At 38.7% G+C, this 27,882-nt stretch overlaps 1 protein-coding gene across 1 annotated transcript in view; it reads left to right on the forward strand.

Moving 5' to 3' along the window:
• Window positions 1-1,284: 1,284 nt before the first annotated feature.
• TMX4 (thioredoxin related transmembrane protein 4) overlaps window positions 1,285-27,882 on the forward strand; it is a 44,849-nt gene continuing 18,251 nt past the window's right edge. The window contains exons 1-5 of the mRNA XM_060612371.3: window positions 1,285-1,659; window positions 13,702-13,817; window positions 23,064-23,109; window positions 24,685-24,813; window positions 27,380-27,425. Of these exons, the coding sequence (XP_060468354.1) occupies window positions 1,487-1,659; window positions 13,702-13,817; window positions 23,064-23,109; window positions 24,685-24,813; window positions 27,380-27,425 (510 nt within the window). The 5' untranslated portion in view covers window positions 1,285-1,486. The remainder of the gene's footprint in view (window positions 1,660-13,701; window positions 13,818-23,063; window positions 23,110-24,684; window positions 24,814-27,379; window positions 27,426-27,882) is intronic.

A 27,882-nucleotide genomic window follows, 5' to 3' on the forward strand; every position in this document is an offset into this window, starting at 1 on the left:
CCCAGGGCTCGAATTCATGAACCATGAGATCATGACCTGAGCTGAAATCAAGAGTCAGATGCTTAACCAACTGAGCCACCCAGCTGCCCCCAAAATTGTTACTCCTTAATAGCAGATTCTATTTTTAAGACTTTTTTCTACCAATCACATATCATATACAAAAGTTTCACTGAAAAGAATGATAGAATTCCTGTGTATGAAATTTCTTTTTATAAGCAAAATATTTTCTAATGAGTTTATAGGATTGATCTGTAGGCAATAACAGTGATTCTTAGTAACATTTATTGCAAGAACATTTTCCAAATTTACAATAGATTGTAAATGTCTTATATTTTTATAAGGGCTAGCTCCACATAGAATTGAGATACTACCAATTAACACCTTATTAAAGTAAGATCTTCTCTGAAGGCAAAATTAAACCTCTCTCTCCTATAAGTACTGATTGGAGATTGATCTCATATGCCCTGCAGTACTGTTAGTTTTATAGCTGTCTTTGTTGTAAGCCCAGGATAGAAATCACAATTTTTCACCATGTATTGACCACATTACTCAGTTTTATGCTTTGCACAGCTAGCAAATTTTTATAAAGCACACTTTGAAAAAGCTCAGTCACCTTCTAATTGTAACTCAGTCATACACACTCAGGGTGTGGTGATCTCAAGGTATAGATGCATCTAATGTGTATCTGCAAAGAAATTTGGAAATCATTTAGGCTACTTTCATTTTAGATCTGATGAACTGTAGCCAAGAGCCGTGCGAGACCCATGTAATTCCAACTGCCAGTAGTCTTTTATTCACTGACTCATTTTATGTTAGTACTCATGTTTTAAAAGTTTCTTTTAAAATTTAAATTAATAAAAGATACAATTGCAGAGTCCGGTTTCACTATTATCTCCAATAAGGTAGTGATACTTCAATATACACATGCAGAGAGTACTTAAATTTTCCTCTCCCTTCCAGCAAGAGGCCACGGCCAAACACCCTCCCATCTCCTCATTATAAATAGGTTTACTTTGCAGTCCATTCTTGTTATTCTCGCTGCCACTGAATAGGGGGTGAATTTTTTAATTACTGGCCGCGATTCTCTTTAGAAAACCCCACGCGCGCCAACCTCAGTACTGGAGCCTGGGTGCATGGGGCGCCTGTTCTAACTTAGGCAACATTGGGTCATCTGTTTATTTTCGGGGGGGAAGGGGGGAGTGGTGTCAGAAAGAAAGGGCGGCCGTTGCCCAGGCAACCGACACCCGGGGCAACGGCAGGGGGAGGCGGGAGGGGGCGTGGCCTCGGCGGGACCAGGCGGATAAGAGGCGGCGCTGACTGCCCGCCTTCTAAGCTGGGACTGTTCGTGCGGCGGGGCGGAGGCGGGGCGGCCCGGCACCACCTCCGACTACCTGGAAAGGCCCGGGCTTGCGAGCTAGCGAGGCTCCGGGCCCATCGCTTCCTCTCGCCACGTCCCCTGCCGAGGAGGCTCGCTCCACGCGCCAACATGGCGGGCGGGCGCTGGGTCCCGCTGCTGACAGCGCTCCTGGCCGCCCGGGTCGCGGTGGCGGAGGAGGCAGGCCCCGCGCAGGCCGCGCTGCCGGAGGAGCGGAGCTGGGTGCGGCCCATGACCGCCTCCAACTGGACGCTGGTGATGGAGGGCGAGTGGATGCTGAAATTGTGAGTGTGCCCGCACGTCCCGCACGCCACACTGCCCCCCTGGGCCCCGCCCTCCCAGAGCCGCGCGGGCCGCTGTGGAGTCCGCACCGCCCGCTGGGCTCCGCCACTGCTCGCCCGGCGGCCCGCCGCGCGGGGGCCGGCTGCTCACGCTGCGCATGCGCGCCAGGCCCTCCGCGGTGACAGCTGCGGGTGCGGAGCATCCCGCCTCTCTCCGCACCCGCCGCCCCCCTCGCCTGCTAAGCCCCCTGCCTTTGGTGGTGGGGGCGGGGGGCAAGAGTTGAGGGATGGGGTGGGCAGCGTGCCAAGGGGAGTCGGGGGAAATGGAGGAAATCTGTGAGAAAATCGCGTGCTTTTGGTACAGGTGTGTACGAAGAGAAAAGGGCTGCCATTCAGTGATAACGCGCAGTACAAATACGTAGCACGGGCTACGCAGGATATTTGTTGAATGGATAATTACAGACCGTGAAGGGCACACCAGCTAGTGCAAAGTATTTTGGTTTTCATTTTGAATTCTCCGAGATGTCATTGTGAAAAATAGAACAGGAAGATGGGGGTGTTTTTGAAGTTTTAGAACAAGATTTCAAATAAACGTTGATATTCCTTATCATTTTTAGAGGTAGAGATTTCTGGGTAGATAATTGTGCTAGTGTAATAAAGAAAGGGACATTAGTACATCGCCCCTTTTGAACAATAGAAGGTAAACTGTGGATAGTGTCTTTGCTTGAAGGAGATGGGAAAATACAGTTTTGAGTTAGGAACAGGCACATGGCTTAAAATTAACTTCTAGGAAGAAAGTGATCCTTTGGAAAAAGCCTTGAAGGAGACCATGGGAGGATGTTTGAACAGGCTTCAGAGACCATCACGGTGGGCTTGTGGGGAGTATGAAGAACATCTGGAGAAATGATACCTTATCTCCTTAGACTGTAGTTTCAGATCATGTATATACTTGATCACTACTGTTTTGCCATTAATCTTACCTTGAGGACACAGACACACAGAATTGGATCTTTCCTTTATTTGTCCAAGACCACATTTTGATTTTCTCAATTTCAGTTGCAAATAGATGCGTATGGAGTGAAAACCTCAGTGTGAGATCAGGGCCCAAAGTTACAAGTCCCTTAGCAGATTACGCTGTTCAGAGAACATAGTACACATTACCCCTTCAAACATGCATTTACCTTTTGTCCACGAAGAAGGTGATAGAAAGACCTGAAAGTAAAATGCCTTTGGTGTCATAATGAACCAATGAAATGATTAAGGAAATATGTAGTCATGAAGCACTTATTAAACTACTTAATGAGTTTAGTATAAGGAGGATGAAGATGAAGAGGTCATTTTCCATTTAAGAGAGAAGCTTTTAACGTAAGTGGAGCTTTATTCAAGACTGTCATGTTTGTAATAATTGTAAGATTTTAGACTGCATTTTGTCAGCTAGTACTACAAAGAGTTCTTTTTGAGAGTAGGTGCTTATACGGTGGAGCTTTCTAGATGCCAGTTTTCTGATTAAAACTGAGTTTGTGTATGTACATGATGAAGGTCAAAACAGAAAGGCCTCAACTCCTTTATAGCTCCTTTTTGGAATAACCATCTCTCTATTTTTTTTTTTTTTCTTAGTAAAAGAACTAAACAAGCTAAAGCTCAGGTGAGTGTAAGCCATGTGAAGCTTGTAAACGTGCAACAGCCAACAACTTGTATGTTTGGCTACGTCGACTGTCAAATTAAACTTTTCATAAATGTTCAAGCCCAGACATAGTAACCAATTGATCTAAACTTGCCATGTGTCCATCGCATGGAATATGTTGGGCTGTGATGAAAGATGGGACTTAGGACCCAGAAGTAAGCTGTATTGTGCCTAAGATCATTTTAGAAGTTCCCTTTTCATTGGGTACACTTCAGAATAAGTCACTATGAAGGGAGGCTCTAAAGGAAAGAAGATTTAAACCATTGTATCCAAATTTTTTCTACATAATAGAACCTAAGTCCTGAAGAAATATTGTTGCTCTTATCTGTTTGTGATACCCCCTTTCCTCCCTTTCACAAAGGGAGGAAATTTTCTATTTTTTCTTATTTTCTATTTTCACAAATTTTCTATTTTTTCTTAAAAAAATAGAAAATTCATTATATTCTCAACCACTACAGGCCTACCATAAATTTCTAAGAATTCACTCAAATAGCCTTATCAGAATCTTTTTGCTGATGTATAGAACAGAGAAAAGCCAAATGTGTTAATACTAGCTACCGTTTCAACACTTTTTTCAAGTAAACAGATCATAATAAATGGAGATTGTGAGGGGTCTACAGATGATGCATTTAACTTTTCTAAAGAAGCAATTAGGAGACTTTCTGATAGTATGAAAAATTTGACATTACTGTGAATGACATTTCTTTATTTGTTCATTTGCTTATATCCTACTTCTCTTCTGGGATTTTTTTCTCATATCCCACTTCATACAAAGCTCCTATAATACAATTTTTGGTTATACTGGTATTGATAATTTCAGTTGTTTTTAAGGACCTAGCAGTGTTTTCTACTCCTGTTATGAAATTTAATTTGTTATATTTTCTTTGTTTTAAAAACAGTCAATTGTTTTGGAAACTTGCAATTGAATTTTCAATGCTTAAAAAGCACTACTCTGTTAAGGGGAAATATCAGTTAAAATATATTTGTAGTAATTCACCATTTCAATTCTGAAAACTTTTTTTAAAAAATCTGAAAAATTATCCCATTATTATTTGCATTTTCTTTAATGCTTGTTGTATATTCAGTTTTTCTCTTCTTGTTTGCTTTCATATATTGTTTTATAATTTTAATCCCTATTTCTGCCATGTCTCTATGATTGGCTTGCTGTACTTTTCTCATCCTAACCTCTGATGAAAAGTTTGCCCTTTCTCAGGATTAGGAAAGAGTACATATAATCTTTAGAATACCTTCTGAAGTTTTCTTTTTTTCTATTTCCATTGTTTCATACTATCCTTTATTCAGTTACTTTGTAACCTTTTACTATTTTAAACTTTTTTGGTTCCCATTGTATCAGTTCTTGAGAATACCGCTTTTGTTCTTTTGACACACAAAAATGTACATTCTATATATTTTTCTGGTGTTCCCCCCCCCCACCCCAAAGAAATAAGTAGATATCCAAGTAGCTTAATTTTGATCTGCCTTCTTTAAAAAAATATTTATTTTATTTTATTATATATATAGTGAGAGCACAAGCAGGGAAGAGGGGCATAGGGAGAGAAAGAGAGAATCTTTTTTTTTTTTTTTTAGTTTTTTAAATGTTTACTTATTTTTGGGAGAGAGACAGAGTGTGAGCAGGAGAGGGACAGAGAGAGAGGGAGATACAGAATCCAAAGCAGGCTCCAGGCTCTGAGCTGTCAGCACAGAGCCCAGCGTGGGGCTTGAACCCACTATCCATGAGATCATGACCTGAGCCGAAGTTGGGACACTTAACCGACTGAGCCACCCAGGTGCCCCAAGAAAGAGAGAATCTTAACTGGGCTCCACACTCAGCATGGAGCCCAACTCAGGGCTCGATTCCATGACCCTGGGATCATGCATGACCTGAGCTGAAATCAAGTCAGACACTCAACCAACTGAGCCACCCAAGGGGCCCTGACCTGCCTACTTTTAAACTGATATCCAGAAGAAAAGTATATCTTTGGGTTAATTTACCTCTGTAAAGCTTATAGATCTTTATAAAATACTACCTTTTCTGACTTGATTCTAATTTAAATTAGTCACTGTGATGGAGGGAAGCCTCATTTATATCCTTAGAACCTCTAAGTTTTAGTACTTTTTTTCCAAAATCCTTCTTATTCCCGAAGAGAATGTCTTCAAGCAGCATCACCTTAGCTTGTCAGATAGTCATAATTTTTTGAAGTTTAATAGAGTATAGTGATGTGTGGATTGAATGTTTAAGAGATAGTCATTACATGCTTGTTATGTTTCAAGTTTAGACTTGGGGGTCTTGGAAGATGAAAATGAATGAACGACATTCTTTGATTACAAGGGACAGTCAATCTACTGTGCTCTGAAGGAAATAAATAGCAGATATAGCATTCATTTATTTAGCAAATGTTTCCTGAATGCTTCTTCTCTGTCAGGCATTCAGCAGTGGTTCTCATCAGGGCACTGTTGGCATCTTGGGTTGGACAGTTCTTTGATATGTGGGGATGGCCTGCCTGTTGCAGAACCGTCAGCATCACTGCCTCTACCCATCACATTCTAGTGTTCATGTGACATCAAAAAAATTTTAATCATCTCCATTCCCTATGCACATTCCCAAATGTCTCTGATTGAAAACTACTGCCCTGGGTACTGTTATGGGTATTTAAAAACACGAAAAAGAATAGCTCATAAGTGAACATAGAAGTATTTAATTTCAGATTGTTTCCACAAAGGGTTATCCACATTATCACCTCTATGATCATCATCATCTCAGTCACAGTAAACAGTTACATTGCTTCCATTTCATGTCCTGAATGCTGTCTTATTTCATCATCCCAGCAATCTGGTGCAGAGTTAGCATTCTCATTAACTAGGGGAGATGAAACTTGAAAAGGTTAAAGCTTTGGCCAAGGCCAGATCCTTAGGAAGTGATTGGCAAGGCCAGAACTAGAACGCAGGCCTGAGCTTTGCAGTTCCTGCTGCAAACCTAGGAGAATAGCAGGGACCTAGGGGAGGAAGGTACAAAGCCTGGCCGGTTCATGCTTAGGCTGTCAGCTGGCCAGCACCATAAAGGGTGCACCATTAAGGGAGGCCTTTTCCCTGTGGGATTCAACAACCCACCCATGGTTTTATCGTCTCTAGATTCTCCAGATGAGGAGCATTATTGCTATATGCTCATTCCTGACACTCTTCACCACTCATACAGGTGCTCTGCCTTTTCTGCACCCCAACCACCCAGGAAAATTCTCACTTTGCCTTGTTTGTACCTAGCCTGGCCCTTATCACAACTCGTAATTATAAATTTATTTATATGCTTCTCTGATTCTTCCTCTAGACAATAAGCTTTTCAGTAGAGAAAGAAATTTTTTCTTTTTCCTGTTTATCTCCAGAGCCTTAATAACTATCACATTCAATAAATACTTTAAGTAAACGAATTACTGTCTATTACAGTCTATTATTCAATAGACTAGTTGTTCCTTTAATCAAGAGCTTCCTCAAGTGTATCACTGAGGTAACACCTGTATGTATTGTCTTAGGTACTAAGGAGAGTCACTATCATCTCCCATTTGTTCATTAATGTATTAAATATTTACTGTGGTCCAGGACCTGCCAGGCTCTGTTCTGGCTTGGTATAAGCAATATACCAGTCCCTGCCTTCATTGAGGGTTTGTCTTTTTTTTTTTTTTTTTCCTTAATTTTTTTTTAACATTTATTCATTTTTGAGAGACAAAGTGTGAGTGGGGAGAGAGAGAGAGGGAGACACAGAATCTGAAGCAAGCTCCAGGCTCTGAACCGTCAGCACAGAGCCTGACACGGGGCTTGAACTCAAGAACCTTGAGATCATGACCTGAGATGAAGTCAAATGCTTAACTCACTGAGCCACCAAGGAGCCCCCATGGAGTGAATTCTATTTTCTCTAGCACATAACATGATTTTTGTGGAGTTATCCATTTTTATTTTTTCTCTACATTTTATGATAAAATGCCCTAGAAATGATCTTCTAAAGAAGTCAAATTAAATATAAGCCTTCCAACTCTTGGATTATTATGAGTTTTCCCATGTTTTCCAGATATAAGAATGACACTTGATGTAGTTAAGTCATCAGCTAAGACATTTTGATTTAGTTTCATGTATTAAGGCATAGAAAAATGACCCTAGTTTACCTTTTCATCTTCATTATCACATATTCTTTTGAGCATTTTGGGCAAAATAAGTTCTAAGTGAAAATCGACTGTATCAGTCATTGTCCATCTCATCTCTGCATGGATGAGAAAAGAGAATGTATGGGGACACACTGGTGAAATTTGAGCCAAAACAGAAGAAGAAAAATTGCACATTATTGGGAGAATAAAAATGTAGTTTTAGTAAAATTTTATTTCTACGAAATGTATTTAAGTTAACTCCTTTCTCTGATGTGTTTCATGTACTTAATGAAATCTCACACCAAATTCAGTTGGTTCATGAAATCAAAGTAATCACAGGCCTTCAACTACCTTACATATAACAGAAACTAAGTATAATTTATGCATGAATTGCATAACATGGATGACGAAAACATGCTTTAGAATTTTGTTTCCCAAAGTGGTTAAAAACCTTGGATTAATATTCAAGTCTGTGTTTTAGCCGTACGGCATTTTAAATGTGTTTATGAAGCTTGCTAATTTTATATACCCCTGGCACCTGGGAAAAGCCTAAATAGATAAGATACTGTCATATAGTTTTCATGACTGTAAAGGTTCTAATTCCTTTTGGAGGCCCTTAAATGAAAGAAGGATTAATTTGAATGTAAAAGACAGTTATGGCAGGTCAACCCTTTTATAGTTCTTAGAAGATTGACATTATGAACTAGTTTTAAATAATATAAATAAAGATCATGATCAGTCCTTTCTGATGATTTTCATCATGCGTTTTACAGAAAGATTACATTTATATACACGTACTTACACAGACACAGAGAGTGCATTAGCACATGAAAGTCATGACTTTTCTTCTTTGTATTCGTTTGGTCCCTGAAGAACCTTCCTGTAGTAGGTTCTCAATTACCGTCTAAATCATCGTCCTTCAGATACAAAAGAATACTAATAATTTGAAAAGCAGAAACAACAGTGGGCCAATTCCCACACCAGAGACTCAGCTGCCTTATTTCTACCACCAAAGAATGCACTAAGTTAATGAATGATGTTGGTGCACTCCAACACAAAAAGCTCTGATTAAATCTCAGAAATAATGGCATTCATAGTCCCTCAGTCTCCAGTGGGTAGCAGCTACATAAAAAATGGAATATCTAAAATAACCTCAGTGGCATTTTTATATCTAGGGATCAATGTTACCCAAATCTCACTTTATATAATAGCCTGTCTAGAGACTAGGGACTGGTATGTAAAAAATAAAAGATGGGGGGAGCCTGGGTGGCTCAGTTGGTTGAGCATCTGACTCTTGATTTTGGCTCAGGTCATGATCTCATGGATATGAGAACAAGCCCCAGTCAGCCTTTGTGCTAGGCATGGAGGCTCCTTGAGATTCTTTCTCCCTCTTCCCCTGAAGCATCACCCCCCCCCCCCCCCCGCCTCAAAAAACAAAACAAAAACTAAATGCTCCATCTGGGTTCTTACTCTGTGTGGTCTTAGGTGACCTTAAGCTAGGTCCTTTAAATCTGCATTCCCTGTTTGACAGTGAGGTTGTAAGGTTCAGATGAGCTAATGTATCATAAAAGTGTCTTGGAAACCAAACAGTGTATTACAAATGTAATTGGTATTAATAATTGTTCTTAACATGTACCTGTTTTATATAAGTCATCTAATCTCCCAACAACCTTCTAAGGTAGCTGGTGTTATTATCCCATTTTGCAGTTGAGGAAGCTGAGGCATGGAGTGAGTATTAAGCTGCCTGCCCAAAGTCACATGGTTAATTTGTGGTTGGTCTTGCTGAATCCTGGCAGTACTCTTATCTAATACACAGAAATGCCTGTCAAAGTATACTTAATAATAAATGTCCTCTTTTTTCCTAAAGTTTACCAACTGCTTGGCCCAGTAACATCTACCATATGACGGTTTTTTTCTAAATTTATTTATTTTTGGGGGGGGGGGGGAAGAGAGAGAGAGAGCTTGTGCACAAAAGCAGGGGAGGAGCAGAGGGAGCAGGAAACACAGAATCTGAAGCAGGCTCCAGGCTCCAAGCTGTTAGTACAGAGCCCGACGTGGGGCTCGAACTCAAGAACTGCAAGACCTGAGCTGAAGTTGGACACTTAACTAAGCCACCCAGGCACCCCTGAATGTTTTTCAAATATATAGAAAATGACTTTTCTCAAATAAAGACTATATATGTTTTTTAATTTTTTCATTTATTTATTCAGCAAATATTTATTGAGCACTTACTGCACCAGGTATATACAATGCCCTGGAAATGTAGAGATTCACATGTTTATAATCAGCTATGTTCAAAGATGTCAGTGGATTGTTCTTGGATCATGTCTTCTGGTCCACATATATCTCTGGGATCTCAGGGACTAGACAGTGAGATGTAATGAGAAGATTAATGACCTTTTAGAATCATCTTGGAATTGGCTATTCTACCCCTCTAGAGAAGTATGAACAATCCTTAGAGAGGGTGAAAAATTGTGCTTAAGTCTGGTTGCATCTAGGGGCCTGGCTGGACAGAGAAATGTGTGCCTTGCTTTGGACAGCCCTTTCTCTTGCTGGGCTGGGCCTAATCTCAATACTTGTCTTGAAGTAAATGCAACCCACCATGTTGACTTTTTAACCCCCTGTAACCTCCTCATAATGTGAAAGATCAAAATATTGCCCACTTTCAGTTTGTTACTGTTTTTCAGGAAAGTTGGTTTGTATGCGTCATTGCATTGAGTATTGCATGGCATTTACAGGCATGCTTCCGTCCAGGTTGAGATAAAAGGGTTTGTAAATGATGACCTAACAGCACCTTTGTGCCTAAATCTTATTACAGAATTTGATCATTTAACACTTTTTCCCCCTTTATTTCCTTTCCTAAGGCATTTTTTCCCTGTGTGTGCATGTGTGTTTGTCTTATTCTTTTTTTTTTTTTTTAATGTTTATTTATTTTTGAGAGAGAGAGACAGAGGTGGGTAGACAGGGGCAGAGAGACAGGGAGACACAGGATCCCAAGCAGGCTCCAGGCTTTGAGCTGTCAGCACAGAGCCTGACGTGGGCCTCGAATTCATGATCTGTGAGATCATGACCTGAGCCAAAGTCAGACGCTTAACCGACTGAGCCACCCAGGTGTTCCTGTCTCATTCTTTGGCAGACATTCTTTCCTACCTCTCTTTCTCCCCCACCACTTTCTTCTCCTAACATAAAAATAATAGATGCCATATTTTGTAAAAATAGTTCGGGAATGGAATAAAATGGAAAATAAATCAGGGGTAAGAATCAACATTTTCACAATGTTGAGCCTGCCCATCCGGAACTTGGCATATCTTTCCATTTAATCAAGTCTTTTAAAAAATATATTTAATCATTATGTTGTACCTGAAACTAATGTAATGTTATATGTCAGTTATACTTTAATAAGACGACAGACAAAAGCTATTAGGAAAATTTAAAAAATACACAAAAATAGGGGTAGTACAATGAACCCTCATCATCCATCATCCAGATTTATCAGTTGTACCAACATACAGCCAATCTTGGTTCATCTATATCTCCTGCCCTCTACCCCTTGGTGGAATAATTTACCTACTCTAATATTCACCCATTGTATGTAAACAATCAGTGATATCAAGTCTTTTAAAAATACCTATTGCATTTATCCACTCAGTATTTTGACTTGAGTTGAGGATTTTTAAAGTGTAATTTAAACAGATTTAAGCAGATTTTTAAAAAATTTTTAATGTTTATTTATTTTTGAGAGAGAGACAGAGACAGAGAATGAGCAGGGAAGGGCAGAGAGAGAGAGACATAGAATTTGAAGTGGGCTCCAGGCTTCAAGCTGACAGCACAGAGCCTGACACGGGGCTCGATGTCACAAACTGTGAGATCATGACCTGAGCCAAAGTTGGATGCTTAACCAACTGAGCCACCCAGGCACCCCATTTAAGCAGATTTTTAAAGTATGCCTAGTTGGTGGCATCCCAAAATATTCAGTGTCCAGTGATTTTTTTGTGAGCATTGTGAACATTGTGTCCTATTTTGTGAGCATTGATTAATTTTATTTACTGCTTTTTCCATCTGGGTATTATTCAGCAAAACAAAATATCTCTCCATTTGTACTAATGTATTTTTGTGACATTATTCTGTAAATATTTTCCTTTTACTTGTGTCCTATGTTAGTACTTTAAAATGGATTTCCAGCACATGTTACTGTTTGTTAACAATAGTTTATAATAAGCATAGCTCGACCAACTCTTAAAATCTTCATAAGGCATATTTGATCTCAATCTCTTCTTATTTCAAATTTTATCTTCCTTTCTGTATTAGTTTCCTTGGACAACTGTAAATTACTACAAACTTAGTGGCTTAAAACAATGGAAATTTACTCTCTCACAATTCTGGAGACCCAAATTCCAAAATCAAAATGTTGGCAAGGTGGCTTCCTCTGGAGGCTCTGTGAGACTGTCTGTTCCATGCCTCTCCTAGCTTCTTGTGGCCAGCGTGGCTTCCCTTGGCCTGTAGCTGCATAACACCCATCTCTGACTATGTTTTCACATGGCCTTCCTTCTTCTCTGTGTCACACTTCCTTCTTCTTATGAGAACCTATCCTAAATCCAGGATAATCACACCCCAAGATCCTTAATTTAATTATATGTATAATGACCCTTATTCCAAATAAGATCATATGCATAGGTATGGGGGCTTAGGAGTTGGATGTATCTTTTTAAGAGACACTATTCAATCCACTATATTTCTAAACAGGAATCTTTTCTGGATTCCTATTTTAACACCTGCATATAAAATCTTGGCTGTAAGCATTAGAGACTGTTAAAAACTGAGAACAAACTGAGGGTTGATGGGGGGTGGGAGGGAGGGCAAGGTGGGAGGGAGGGCAGGGTGGGTGATGGGTATTGAGGAGGGCACCTTTTGGGATGAGCACTGGGTGTTGTATGGAAACCAATTTGACAGTAAATTTCATATATTAAAAAATAAAAAAAAATAAAAAAAAAATAAATAAATAAAATCTTGGCTGTGTTAGAGCTTTATGACCTATTTATGATGTTTTCTAGGATCATAGGAACAAAGCGAGGCCCTTAACATATTGCCAGGATGACAGCCTAACCTTCCAGTTTGCTTCCTTCCATCTTATCCTTCCCTGATCCATTATCCAAAGAGCTGCCAGGTGACTTTTCCAAAATGTAAATCTGATTATGATTCTCACTTTTTTAGAGTAGAGGTAATGGAGCTTTGAATAAAGTCCTAACTCCTCATACAACATTTTTAAAGGCTGTGAATGATGCCTTCATCCTGTCCTGTCAGTACTCTGATCCTTCACACTTACTGTTCTCTCTGCTTAGATTAGAACATTCCCTGAGCCCTCTCTGGCCGTTACTCTTACTTTAGATCTTAGCATGGATGCTCCTTTCTCTGTGGGCCCTCTGAGATCACCCAGCTCCTGAGTGTCCCATAGCATCCACATTCTGAGTCATGGCATTTGCCACTTGGAATGTCGTTACCCCTATGTTTACCTCTTTTCATCTGTGGGTGATTCAGTCCACAAGGAGGAAGGAGGTACCACGTTTGTCTTGTTCACAGTTGTGGCCTCAGTTTCTAGAATGGTGCTTAGATCATGTTTGTTGAATGAAAAAAAATAATGTAAAAAAACAGAGTTCTGGTTGAAGTCCCAAGTGTTTATTTCTAATTCCTCTTCTATTTAAGAAAGTGTCATTTATCCAGCTTAGCCTATAGCTTCTACTTTCTGAGAATGCTTCAGACTGCCACATATCTTTGGAAATGATTTGCATTTGGGGGCACCCACTGGCAATACATCTTCTGTCCATCAGATCTCACATTGATGGGTCTGCAACTGGTTTGCCTAGTTTAAAGAGGCCCTTGTGAAAATTGTCTGCCATTAGTGGGGCACTCAAAATAGTTTGACCCTGAAAAATCATAACCTATCTGGAAAGTAGTATAATTTGGGTTCGTTGTAAGAATAACTTTGAAATAAAATATCTTATGTATTGTAGTAATTTGTGAAAATATTCTTAAACTTTGGCTAAGTTTTTCCTGGGGAATTGATATTCATACATTAGGTTCTAGCAGGGAAATATGCTTCTGTTTATCTATATCAAGTGTCTTTGGAAAAGCTTGCTCTTGTGCTTCCCTTTAGTTAAAAACTTATTTCTCTATTTTGTTTTACAGATTTTTTTCATATGTTGATGATATTGATTAGCTATTCTTCTTTTATAGTTATGCCCCTTGGTGTCCGTCCTGCCAGCAGACTGACTCAGAATGGGAGACATTTGCAAGGAACGGTGAAACACTTCAAATCAGTGTAGGCAAAGTGGACGTCATTCAAGAGCCAGGTGCTGTACATGTTGGACCTGAAATGCAAAAGCTTATTACTTTTAATTTTGAATTTTTTATTTAAATGTATTTATTTATTTTAAAATGTATTTTTGAGAGAGAGAGAGACAGAGAGAGCATGAGCAGGGGAAGGGCAGAGAGAGAGGGAGACACAGAATCCGAAGCAGACTCTGGGCTTGGAGCTGTCAGCACAGAGCCCGACGCAGGGCTCAAACTCAGGAGCCACAAGATCATGACCTGAGCTGAAGTCGGACGCTTAACCAACTGAGCCACCAAGGTGCCACCCCTTTATTTTGAATTTTTTAAAACAAATAGAAAAGATGAAAGGCTAGGATATTGAGTACCCATGAACTGACCATCTAGAATCAACAGATAACATGTTAACATATCTGGGTCTGTCTATGTATGCTGGTGTTGACATACATATATTTTATATTGTTATTAATTTGCTGAGTCATTTGAAAATCAGTTGTAGACATCATGATACTTTACCCTTCAGTACTTAAGTATATTAAAATCTTTTTCATTATTTCCCATTTTGAACCAGGGTATAATCAGGGTTCACCAATTGAATTTGGTAGCTATACTTTTTAGTCTCCCTCATTCTAGAAAATAGTCCCCCATTTTTTTTCATGACATTGATACTCTGAAGAGAACAGGCTGGGGATTTGCCTAGGTGTTTCTCTGTAGGAACATTTAATTTATTCTTATATTTTCTGCAACTTGAATTTTGGTCTAGAGACATGATTCAGGTTAGACATTTATGGCCAAGAGTACTTCATAGGTGATCCTGTGACTTAAATTGTATTCTACCAAAAGACAAATATTATCACACGTATTAAGACACGTTAGTGATGTTGAGTTTGAGCACTTGTTTAAGGTGATGACATTAAACATCTCCATTGTAAAGAAAAGACCCCATTTTGTGATTAGCATATAATCTATGGGGTGATACATGGCGTTGATGATCTTACCTGAACCAAATGATGATCTTACCCGAACCAAATATTTCACAGTGTGTTCCAGAATGGTGAATTTCTAATTCTGTTGTTTCATCTACATTTATTAGCTGTTAATGATATAATTTTTCAAAAGAAAGAGGGAAATAGAGGAAAATTTTAAATTCTGAAAAGATACACACAAGTAGTATTTGTAGTTTAAAAATAACTGTGTAAGGGTTTCCTGAGTGGCTCAGTCGGTTGAGCTGCCGATTCTTGATTTTGGCTCAGGTCATCATTCCAGGGTCGTGAGATCAAGCCCCAAGTCGGGACTCTGCACTGTGAACAGAGCCTGCTTGAGATTCTCTCTCTCTGTCTCTGCCCCTCCCCCAATGCTTGTGCATACTCTGTCTCTTCCCTTTACAAGGGAAAAAAGAAGGTAGGCAAGGAGGTGTAGCAATTACTTTTCTGAAACAACTGTGACTGCAAAAACATAAGGTAACGAATTACCAATTACTTGGACAGGAAAACTGATGGCGTCTGTTAAGATGAATGTGTTGACAAACCCCTGGAGAGAGATTTCTGTTAAAGCCATTACTTCTCAAGCCTCCACCTTTTTAATCATTTGAATCAAATCCATTTCTGCCCATTTGCTATTTAGAGCTGGACAATTATACTTACTAGTTCATGGTTTGGGCTATTAGAATGAGTTATTCCATTTGGAAGTCATGTCATTGCAATTACATTTTTGCTGTAAACTTGTTTTTGTCTTTTAGTAGTTTGAGTCCAGTGAAATCAGGTGTAAGCCTTGCTAATTAGTGGGCAGGAGACACATTTGATGATGTGTTTCTTGGAAATGCAGCTGGCCTATTCACATTTCAGTCGTTTGGTGTACCTGCCGTGAATTCACAGCATGATTTGAGTTAAAAGAATTAAACAATTAACTTTGTGATGGATTCACAAATCTAAAGGTTAACTGAATATAGTCTTTCCATCTAAAATGTAGATTTACAGCTACTATTTCCAGTGTGAATGGATTGAGTGCTTTTTTGATAAGGTAGAGAGAAATCTATTATAATGAAATATTTTAATAACAAATTTATCATTGACTCATACTATTTATGTAAACGTAAATTATATATATTTGAAATATTTATCAAAGAAGAAGGAAAAAAGTCGTTGGTCCAGTATTCTTTAGGAATGGCGAAGAAACAAAGTCCAAAAAAAGGAAAAAATGATTGTTTTATGTATTAAAACAAGTTTTAAAGTATAGTTCTAGAATTATTTTAAATAGTAAAAATTTAAAAACTGTAACTCATAAATAAAAATTATGAGACAAAATTCCACACACACATGATTGAGTGGCCTAAAGAATATTTCACTTCAGATTATACTATTTTATTTTATACTTTATTAAATCTAATGCTGTTAGGGCCCCTGGGTGGCTCAGTTGGTTGAGTGTCCAACTCTTGATTTCGGCTCAGGTCATGACCCCAGCGTTGTGGAATTGAGCCGCGCTTCAGGCTCTGCAATGAGCATGGAGCCTGCTTAAGATTCTCTCTCTCTCTTTCCCTCTCTCCCTCTCTCTGTCCCTCCACCCCTCTCCCCTGCTTGTGTGCACACTCTCTCTCTCTAAAATTTTTTTTAATCTAATGCTATCAATTAATCTTTTAAAAGGGTTTCAGAATAATGTACTTATTCAAGAAATATTTGAGTTTCTACCATGTACCAGGTCTTGTTCTAGATGGCAGTGATACAGGGGCGCCTAGGTGGCTCAGTCAGTTAAGCATCTGACTTTGGTCATGATCTCACGGTTCATGAGTTTGAGCCCCATATCGGGCTCTGTGCTGACAGCTCAGAGCCTGGAGCCTCTTCACATTCTGTGTCTCCTTCTTTCTCCCTGCCCTTCCACCACTTGTGTGTTCACTCTCTTTCTCTCTCAACAATAAATAAACATTATAAAAATTAGATGACAGTGATGTAGATAAATGATACAAGTAAATAAGGAATATAAAGACCTGGCTGCCCATTGAATTTACATTTTAGTGAAGGAGATAAATAGTAATGAGAGTAAAATGGAAAATAATGTCTGGTGGCAGTAAGGACTTGAAGAAAAAGAAAGCAGGATAAAAGTGTAGAAAATTGTGAGAGGCACTCTTTTATATAGGATGTGCAGGGAAGGACTGTTTGACTAGATGTCTTGACAAATTGAGAAAGTGAATTTCAACAAGCCATAGAGGAGGAGCATTCCAGGCAGAACAAATGGCATGTGCAGGCAGGGGTGTATTTGGCTTATTTGAGGAACCATATGATAGCCAGTGAGATACTCAAGATAAACAGAACTGGAGGGGTAGCTAGGGACCAGACCATGCAGGGTGTTCTTGGCCATGACAAGGAATTTAGATATTAGTATGATAGGAAGGAAGCTACTGGAAGGTTTTGTGTAGGGGAGTGACATGATATGGTTTATGTTTTGAAAGAATTGCTTTGGCTGCTACATGAAAACTTGTCTGTAGGAAGTCAGAAGTGGAAACAAGAAGTTAAGAGGTTAATGTAGTAGTCCCAAGTGGAGATGATGGTGGCTCGGACAAGCAGCAGCAGTGATGAGTGATTGGAGTTGAGATACTACATTTGGCTGGAATATCCAAAAGGATTTCTTTATAGATTGGCTGTAGCATTTGATGGAAAGAAAGAATATGGAGAAGACCAAAGGGTTGAAGTTTAAGATGTTCAATAGAAAACCAAATAGAGCTGAGCTAGAGATATACATTTGAGGATCATCACTGTATATGGTATTTAAAAGAAGGGGAGGAATTGAGATAGCCTAGGGAGGGTGTGCCAGAGAAGTGTTATGGGGATTGGGAACCAGGGAAGTCTAACATGTAGAAGGAAAGAGCTAGTTCCAACAGAGGAAAAAGAGAAGCAGGTGAGGTAGGAAGGAGCTGGAGGAGTAGGGGGTCCTGGAAGCCAAATGAAGAGAGACGCATCTTAGGTTGTACTGACTCATTGGCAGACCTCCAGGGCAGCTTGACCCTATTCTTGAAAGTTCTTTGGGTATTTACTTCATTTTTACAAAGTCTAACATCCTGAATACTACATTTCCCCAATTTGAACATTTTACTAGATTTCTTTTTTTCCAGAGACAGAGAGGGCACAAGTGAGCCAGGGGCAGAGAGAGAGAAGGAGAGAGAGAATCCCATGAGAAGGAGAATCCCATGAGAGAGAGAAAAGTGGGGCTCAGGCTCACCCGATGTGGGGCTTGAACTCACCAACTGTGAGATCATGACTTGAGCTGAAGTCAGATGCTTAACTGGCTGAGCCACCCAGGCACCTCTGGATATTTCCGTATACAGATTGGTGTTTGGTCACAGATCTCCATTGGTATATACTTTCATCAGGGCTGCCTTGCCAACACTGCTAGTAAGGCATAATTTCATTTCTTTTCCTTGCAAATAAAATTTAAAAAGAAGTGAAAGCAAGAATTTCTGAAGTGTTTATGCGTGTGTTTAGTCATGCCTGTAACTCTTCCAGGGGTATATCTCAGAAGAGATTTTTTTTTTGTAGGTATTTTGAACAGAAAATAAGATTTCAGAATTATCAAGATAGGGGATTATAAACACATTGCATTTTACAGCTGAGATGTAGAAGTCAAGGAAAGGAAAGGCCTTAGATTAGATCAGATTACATCGTCTGTGTAATACTACATAGGCCAGGCGATAGGTATTTCAGTTGCATGCTCTTTGGGAAAGTCAGTGTAATGAGTATGTACTTGAACCTTCTGTTCCAGGCAGATGAGCTTAGTTGTCCAGGGCAGGAAAACAGTAGCTGCTCATAGAGCACCCATGGGTGATGGTTTTTCACTAGACTAGAGGTAAACCAGACTCCCACCATGGTCAAGAATAAGCATTATGTTTAAGTCACTAACAGCAAAAGCTGTTAGTTGACTGTTAGTTAACTGTGTTTCAGTTAATGTTCATATTTTAATTTGATAATTATAAAAATTAGTCTTTTGTATTCTATTATATTGACAACTTTATTTCCGTCTCAAAGGTAAGGTTAGTTCTTTTTTTTATTATTGCTTTCCTTCTGCTACTCTTTTGGTGATAATAACTAACATTTAGTTAAGCATTTACTTCAACCTATAATTGTTAGGCACTTATATACATTTTAGTTTCATAACGACTCTAGAGAGAACTATTTATCTCTATGTTACTAAGAAACCTGAGGCTCAGAGAGGTTAAATAACATGCCCAAAGTAGCACAGCTAATAATGGTAGAACAAAAGCTGGTAGCTATCTCCATTTTTTAAATATTTAACTTAAATAATTTCTATTGTGTTTTTGCATATCAAAATACAGTTCCCTGATGTAATTTTTCTTTCTATAATCTTTTAATTCTTTTTTTCTTTAAGATAAGCTTTCATGTTTAAGATAAGCTTGCTAATAAGAAATTAAAATTTTTCCTGAATTTTGGATTAATGCCTCTTTTATGTTGCAATAAATCTTCATTTTAAAGTGGAAGTTTCCCTTAAAGTAAAGAAGACATGCAGAAATGTTGGCAGACCTTGTGACCAACCTCTATCTCCTTTAGTTAAAGGTTTAGAGTACACTTGTTTCTTTTACACTTTCTGAAGTTTGTTGCAGTGAATCATTATGCAGACTTTGAAATGAGCTGCTGATCTGTTGTTGTAATCCTTTGTTAAGATCCACACTTTACTTGTTTTTAAAACTTGAAGTTCACAACCTCAGCTGGTACTTCTCCATTCCAGGGTGGTCATGTTTTAACTTTTCAGGTAATGAAAGGTTCCCTTGATACTTGATGGTATCAATACTAAATACATTTTTGGAGCACTGACATGAAACCCAAAGCTTTCTGACATTGTTAACCTCTCAGAAATGTCATTTATTTGAAGTGATTATCCTATGGTGTCAGATCTTCAAGGAGTTAGTAATGTGTCATAATCTCAGGGCTACATTAATTGTTCTTGATTTTGTGGTTGATTGTCCTGAATACAGCCTCAGTGACGATATATTATCCCAGACAGCAAACTGAACTCATATCTCAGTTAGGAGCTATGATTTTATTATTAGTATCCTGCATGGGTTTTCATTTAAAGGAATACTGACAGAGAAACATAAATGAAAGTTTTGAGGTGTTACAATTTATTAATAATGATCTTTATTTTAATTTTTTAAGTGTTTATTTAATTTTGAGAGGAAGAGAGGGAGAGACAGAGAGAGCACGCACATGCACGCAGGGGGAAGGGCAGAGAGAGAGGGAGACCCAGAATTGGAAGCAGGCTTCAAGCTCTGAGATTATCAGCACAGAGCCTGACACAGGGCTCAAAGCCCATGAGATCATGACCTGATCATGACCTGAGCTGAAGTCTGATGCTCAACCTACCAAGCCACCCAGGCGTCCCAAAAAGGATCTTTATTTTAAATAAGCCTTAACTGATGGTCTTATAAATTGGTACAGTAGTTCTGGAAAACAGCACAGCAATTCATATCAAGAGCCATAAAGTTCTTATACCCTTTATTCTAGGAATTTTGGGGATGAGCATCCTTCTAGCCTGAACCAGAAAAATGCAGAAAATTCTCAGAGACTGTCATTATTTTCTCTATTGTGTTTTTTCATGGGCACATTTATTTGTAAAGACACGTTATCCAAAATAGTGTCTGATTTCCAAAGCACTTAACACTAAGTTAGTTTATTACATCCTATTTTATCCTAACTTTTAACCAGAGATTTAAATATACAGCATATTAGTTCGGATGTATTTAGTACTTATTCTATGTCAAACGCTGCATTCTGTTTGCTTTATAAATAAGAAATCATTTAATACTAAAAAATACTGAGATAGAAATAATGATATCCATTTATGTGAAAACTGATGGTTTAAATTTACTGCCCCAGATTAAAAACTAATAAGAACCAGAAGTGGGATTTGACTTCAGGCAAGCTGGCCTGTGAATCTGGAAATACTGTTTATAAATACTGTGTAAGTTAATGTGTTTTATGAAATATTTCTTATGTTTGTTTACTTTTAATTTATTGCCATGGCCAATGATGACCAAGAATGTATGAAGGATTTTAGGGGCGCCTGGGTGGCGCAGTCGGTTAAGCGTCCGACTTCAGCCAGGTCACGATCTCGCGGTCCGTGAGTTCGAGCCCCGCGTCAGGCTCTGGGCTGATGGCTCGGAGCCTGGAGCCTGTTTCCGATTCTGTGTCTCCCTCTCTCTCTGCCCATCCCCGTTCATGCTCTGTCTCTCTCTGTCCCAAAAATAAATAAAAAAAAAAAAGAAAGAAAAAAAAAAAAAAAAAAAAAGAATGTATGAAGGATTTTAAAGAACAAGTAAAAAATATTGCCTTCAGTGATGCCTGACATTTGTTAGAAATCCTATCTATTTCTTCTGATAAAAAAACAAAAAAAACAAAAAAAACCAAACAACCTAAATAGAGACTTGAAGTAGTGATGGGATACTAATTTGTTTATGCATTCCATTTTAAAGGCCATGTAAATAAAGCATAATTCCCTAACACTGTAACTCCGCTTGTACAAAGTTTGGAGCAGTCAAAACAGTCTGTAGCTAGGGAAGAATTGAAATATGAAACTTTGTAATAAGCAAAACATATAATAATCTTCAGGTCTTTAGGATTACCAGTACTTTTTCCTTGGCAATTTAGATTTGGAACTCTAGTAAAAAAAGCCTTTTCTCCTTGATAGAGGGAGTTCCAAGCTTGTTACAGGTGAGAATGCCCTGTTGACACAGACGCTTGTTAGAGTTCTGTTACTGCCAGTACAACCTTTAAAAACAAAGGTGCAGGGATAAATGTATGAACTTTATGTTTCTTTTTGTAACATTGACTTTTACTGCCTTCAGAGTACTGTGTTTGCTTTTAAGTGCCATAGGGGATGTTTTAGAATTGCTTGGCTTGGTATGAGAAAAAACAGAGAACCCTTCTTTGGGAAGACTCATCATTAATGAATAAATTATTTTGTTGAGTATAGATTTAGTTTATAAAGTAGGTATCGACAAATATCCCTTGTTGTTAAAAATAAACCTTCTGTGTTTCAAACTGCAAGTTGTCCCAGAGATGTAACATTTGAGCCACATTATTTAAATAGGCATTTGATTTTGTCCAGACTGTCCTTCAGTGGGAAAGGCAGAAGTGGTGAGAAATGAGGAAATGCTGTCTCTGCCAGCTTACCATGCTGGCCAGTGGGGTCCTTTAGTTTTCTCTTTGCCAGAACTGGGCTTACTCTCTTGTGGTGCCCACATAAACATTATTTATTGGTGAACATTTAAAGGGCAGGGATCTGTTCTTTACTCCTAGTCTCATGCAAGTTTTTGTTGTATGCCCCTTTCCTTCATATCATGCATCTCTGTTTCTGGTCGTGATTACCTGATTAAATTCTATCCCTCTGCCACTAGACTGTGGCAGAACAGTCTATGTCAAACGCTGTTCTTCCTTATCTATGTGTCTTGAGCCATTATTACAGTCCCTGAAACAAAGAAGATGCCTAGTAAATATTGGATCAGTGACGAAGGGTTTTATTTATCTTTATTTTCACATGTACCTAGGAAAGCATTTGATATGTGGTTATCGTTTTGTAAGGGTTTGCTAAGACAAATTCAAACAATCCATTAAAGTACACAGAGTTCCTTGACAGAAATTACAAATTTTATAAATGTGCAAAAATTATAATGACCTTATAATTTCATATTCTTTGTTGTTTTTAAACCTATAATTGATTTGATATCTATAATTTATATTTAATATGTACTATTTTTAATTATGTGCTATTCTATTTAATATGTGCTAAGCACTTAATATACTTATCTTAACTTCAGAACAATTCAGTCAGGCTTTCATATACCCATTTCACAGAAAGGTTAAGTAATTTATCTAAGGTCACAAAGCTAGTAACTGGAGAATTTAGTATTTAATCCAGATTGCATGACTCTAAAATCTATCCTTTCAGCCACCATACAGTTCCAAGCAATGCACAAGCCAGAAAACTTTAGTGTAACACATCAAAGATAAGCACATTGTCTGTCAGTCATCAGAAAGTGGTAGGTAAATAAAAATGGATAAAAATAAGATATCTTTAAGTAAAAAAACCCCAAAAAACAAAAAACAAACAAAAACAAAAAAACTAGTAAATGTGATTAAATAACTGGAATGATTTTAATTACATGGCTGTGAAAACAAGCTCAAGGCTGCTTATTCTTACAATGTAAGTTAGGTGCTTGGGGTAGTCTGAGTTTGACTTGTAACTTTTTTTGTTTGTGCCCCTTGTAGGTTTAAGTGGCCGCTTCTTTGTCACTACTCTCCCAGCATTTTTTCAGTAAGTTTAAATAATTTTCTGGTTAGACACTAGAAACATTAGAAAAGATTCGAAAGCAGTAGATGTGTATCAAGAATTCTAAGTTGCCTTCCATAACCATTGCTCATTCAGCTTAAAATTTGAAGAGAGAAATACTGGTGTGTGTATTTAATGATAGCTGGAAGGAGAGAGGGATGCCCAGAGTACAGCAGGGGAAAGGCACCTAGTGTCAGGCAGGGAGTAGGACAGGGGTGGTCAAAGATGATTTCTCTGATGATATATAAGTTAGGAATTGGGCTAAGCAGACAGAGTGGAGAAAACCTTTCCAGGTACAGGAGATATGGAAAAGCCTGGAAGAAAATGAGATACCTTCTGAGGACTGTAATTTGTTCTGGCCTATGGAGTGCATTTGGATCATCCTGGGTGATGAGGTTAGAGAGGCTCAGGTAGAGTTACAGGGAAGGGAAAGGAAGGGGGATAGATCCTGGAAATACTTAGGATGTGAGATCATTGGAACATGGTGACTAATTAGCTATAACGAAGGAAGAGCCTGTAATGGGTACCAATAAGCCATGTAGAATTTGTAAAAGCTATTGAGGAGCCATTAGAATAAGATGAAGTTTGGAAGACAGAGGCCAGAATGGACAAGATAGTGTGAAGTGCCTCTGTTAATTCCAAATAGAGAAGTTTAGGTGCTGGTTTGATTTCCATATCTAAAGCTCAGAAGAAGGATCTAGACTGAAGACATGTATTTGGGATTCCTCAACATTGAGGTACATAAAAATGCAATGTATCTAGAGAGAACATATACTGTGGAAGGAGAAATAAGTTAAGGATAGAACCTGGTGTTGACCAATATTAGAACATCTGCAAAGGAAGACAGGGAGTGAGGAACTGAACAGGGGTGGTCAGAGTAATAGGAAGAAGCCAAGAGAGCTCATGTCATAAAAGCCAACAGGAAGGAAGGGATTTTCACAAGTGGGCAGTGCCAATGAGCATAAGAGCAGTTTCTCTGGAGTCATGGAAGCAGAACCACCAATCACATGAGTAGTGAATAAACAATACAGGAGGAGAAAATGGCAAGTGTAGACTCTTCCCTTAAGGAAGCTGGACCATGGCGAGAAAATGAGAGGAAGGCCGAGGGGCCTGGAGAATACAACGTGTTTTGTTAATTTTGACAGGGGGGATTTGAATGACATAAATTTGGAAGTGTGGATGCAGTTTTTTAAAGCTTGATAACAATTAATGTTTTGCTGTTGTAAGAGAAAAATTGAAATCATCGGTAGCAAAAATAATAAAAAGAAACTTGGTAGATTAGACACTGCCAAGAACTTTGCTTGTGGTCCCAAATTGTGCAGTGATAAAATTACACATAGAATATATTGTGCTTGCTGTTTTGGAATTTCTCAGCTGTAACAGATTAATATAATGCACACCTTCTGATTTATGCTTACCTATAATTGTTTTCTTCATTTGAGCCAAGTTAAAATTCAAAGTAGAGTTCACATGTAAAATTAGTTGTTGTTTTGGTTTTTATTACCTATAACACTTATCATTTTAATAGATTTATTTTCTATTTGTTTTTATAATTTATAGTGCAAAGGATGGAATATTCCGCCGTTACCGTGGCCCAGGAATCTATGAAGACCTGCAGAATTATATCTTAGAGAAGAAATGGCAATCAGTTGAGCCTCTGACTGGCTGGAAATCCCCGGCTTCTCTGACGTAACTTGTTATTATTATTATTTTTTTTATGACAGGGTGTTTTTATAAAACAGAGGTATCAAGTTAACAGTCCATAGGCATTCAAGGTCTACATTTTTCTTCATATTCACTTCTGATTACCCAGACTACATACTGACCATGCTTGGCCTGTGTTGTGTTTCTGGTTTTATGACCCACATATGTTTCAGCCAGTTGTTAGTATACTAGGAATTAAGTATTCAGATTCAGGTGGATTACAAAAGCCTTTCCTCTAGCTTTTGCACTAAGGCATATCAACTTTTTTGTCTTTACAAAATATGATATTGAATATCATTTACCATTCTTTCTTCTGAAGCTATCGTATCTATGTGGAAATAAAACCTATGGTGTCTTTGGCTGCCTAGCGTAACACTGCTGGGGTAACTTTTGTTCATGATGGCAAACTGTATAATTCTTGGTGAAGTACATAATGCCAGACCATACTAACTTTTTTCCACAGTTGGTTTTAAATTTGAATGAATTGTGATAATTGCAGTTAATATTATGTTAGTTTACACAAGTATAGGGAATATTCCTGGTGAAATAGAATCAAATCATGCAATATTTCAGGAATAAATCATGAAATAGTATTTTATAAGATACCCAAGAAATACATAGCTTACTGTAAAAGCAGTTCATCTTTGGCATTTCATTCTACAAATATTTGAGTACTGATTTTATGCCAGATGCTATTCTAGGTGCTAGATATTTAACAGGGAGCAAGACAGAGTTGGTCCCTCTGCTCTCCTTATGAAACTTAAAGTAAGACATATTAAGAAAAACAACTAGGGATATAAAGAATCTTAGTCTGGATAAGGGCTATTAAAAACAAACCCTTACTAAGACAGGGATGAACTATGGGGGCATGGGTGTCCATTGGATGACAGGCAGAGTAGCAGGCAGATCTGAAGGATAGAATGACCTAGCTGGGTAAAGAGCAGGGGTAGGAATATTCTCAACAATGGGTATAGCATGGCCAAAGGCCCCAATTTGGAAAGAGCTCATCGTGCTGAGGAGCAGAAACAAGGTTGAGCACAGGGAAAAGGATTAGGGGTGGTATACACCGAGAAAGAGAGGCAGGAGCCAGATCATATGGGTCTGGGTCTCATTTTGGACCTTGGATGTTATCAGTGCATACAATTAGAAGATGGCTCCTAGGAGGAGAGGTTGGAAAGGGCACAAATAGATGAGGGGAGACAGTTAAAGGCTGTTGCAGTGTCCAGCCTAGGGATGGTTGTAGTACCTATCAGTGTGTCAGCAGTGGGAATTGAGAGAATGGATGGATTTAAAATAAGTTTGAGATGCAGACTTCTTTCTAGAGCTCTCAGGTTGAATGTGTAGAGATGGGTCTCCATAGAGAATTGAGGAACAAAGTGTGTGGGTGGTATTTAAACCTTAGAAGGGAGGGGATCACCTAGAGAGAGGTAAAAAGAAAAGTGCTTGGGACTGAGCCAGGAGACACCCCAAAATTAAGATTAGAGAAGAAGTCAGCAAAAGGAAACTGAAAATGAGTACCAATGAGGCCGGCAGACAGTTAAGGGTGTACGATTTCCTAGAAGCTAAGCAAAGAGTGCTCAAGAAAGAGGGAGTAGTCACTTGTGTCCTGTGTTACCAAGGTTAAAAGATCGAGTCCGAGACATGGATGTTTGGTAAAGCAGTGCAAAGTCATCATGGTCTTGACAAGTAGTGATAATGTAGTAGTGAGGATGGAAGCCAGATGTGATGGTTAAAGGTATGGTGAGGAGAAGAAACAGTAAGCATAGCTACTCTTTGGAGACGTTTGTGAAGTCTAAGAATGTGCTTTTTAAAAGAAAAGAGGGGATAGAACATGTTTTCATGCAGAAGAAAATGATCCAGCAGAAAGGGAGAAATTACTAATGTAGGAAAAGGAGTGGCAGAAAGAGCCAAGTCATTAACAAGACTAAAGTGTCCAAGACTAAAGATCCAAGACGCAAATCGAGGAATTAGACTGTGGTAGGGCAGATCAACTTTCTCTGCTGTAACAGGAGGAGGTAGATCAGGTGTACACCAGGCTCAGATTTGATGGTGGGAAGATAGGAGAGGTCACATAATGGCTTCTGATTTCACAGGGACATACAAGGAGTATTTGTTAGCTAAGCATGCATGGAAAGGGGAGGGTGTGGAAGGTCTGAAGAGAGGGAAAAGACATGAGCTATAATCTCAAGTGGAGCCTAAGACAATGCAGTATTGAGTGCTTCCTGAGGTTTGTGACTGGGAAGGGGGAGCAGTCAGTCATGTGGTTTTCTCCAGAGACACGCAGCTGCCCTGGGTTGGGGTTTTTGCCAGGTATGTACAATGGTGGGAGAAAGGGCCAGGGGGGTTGAATGTATTTATAGCAGAGGAATTGAAATGAAGGCTATGAAATCTAAGCTTTATGGGAATGGAAGTTAATCCAGGAGAGAGGACAACATATTGCAAAAAGTGGAGGGGCAGATCCTTATGACCTAAGCTTTGTTTTGGTTTGTTTCATCACAGTATATATCACCAGTGGTTCTCCTTCTCTTCATTTATTAATTTTTTTTTTTAGGATGTCTGGAATGGCTGGTCTATTTAGCATCTCTGGCAAGATATGGGTGAGTAATTAAATATACCTTTTGTGACTATCTTGGCAGAGAGGTTTTTAAGGAGTAAGAATGTAGCTTCTAAGCAAACACTTATAAGTACTTTTATAATTCACTTTTCTCCTTACGGCACACAATTGCTCTCATGTGGAGTCCCCAGTAGAAACGTGTCTCTGTGTAGAAGGGCATAAATTGAACATGGACCTGTAACTACTGTGTCAAAGTCCTATTCTGTGTGTCAGGGATCAGCAAACTGTATCTTGGGGACTGGCCACCTGTTTTGATAACTTTTATTAGAACACATTAGTTTTCATTCATTGCCTGTTGTCTAGAACTACTTTCATGCTATGATGGTAGAGTTGAGTAGTTGTGACAGAGACCATGTGTCCCACAAGCCTAAGATATTTACTCTGTGACAATTTAAGAAGAACTTTGAGTGTCCCTTGTATATGTGATTTTATCATTTCCC

The sequence above is a fragment of the Panthera onca genome, chromosome A3 (assembly GCF_046562875.1).
Source record: "Panthera onca isolate mPanOnc1 chromosome A3, mPanOnc1 haplotype 2, whole genome shotgun sequence".
Classification (NCBI taxonomy): domain Eukaryota; kingdom Metazoa; phylum Chordata; class Mammalia; order Carnivora; family Felidae; genus Panthera; species Panthera onca.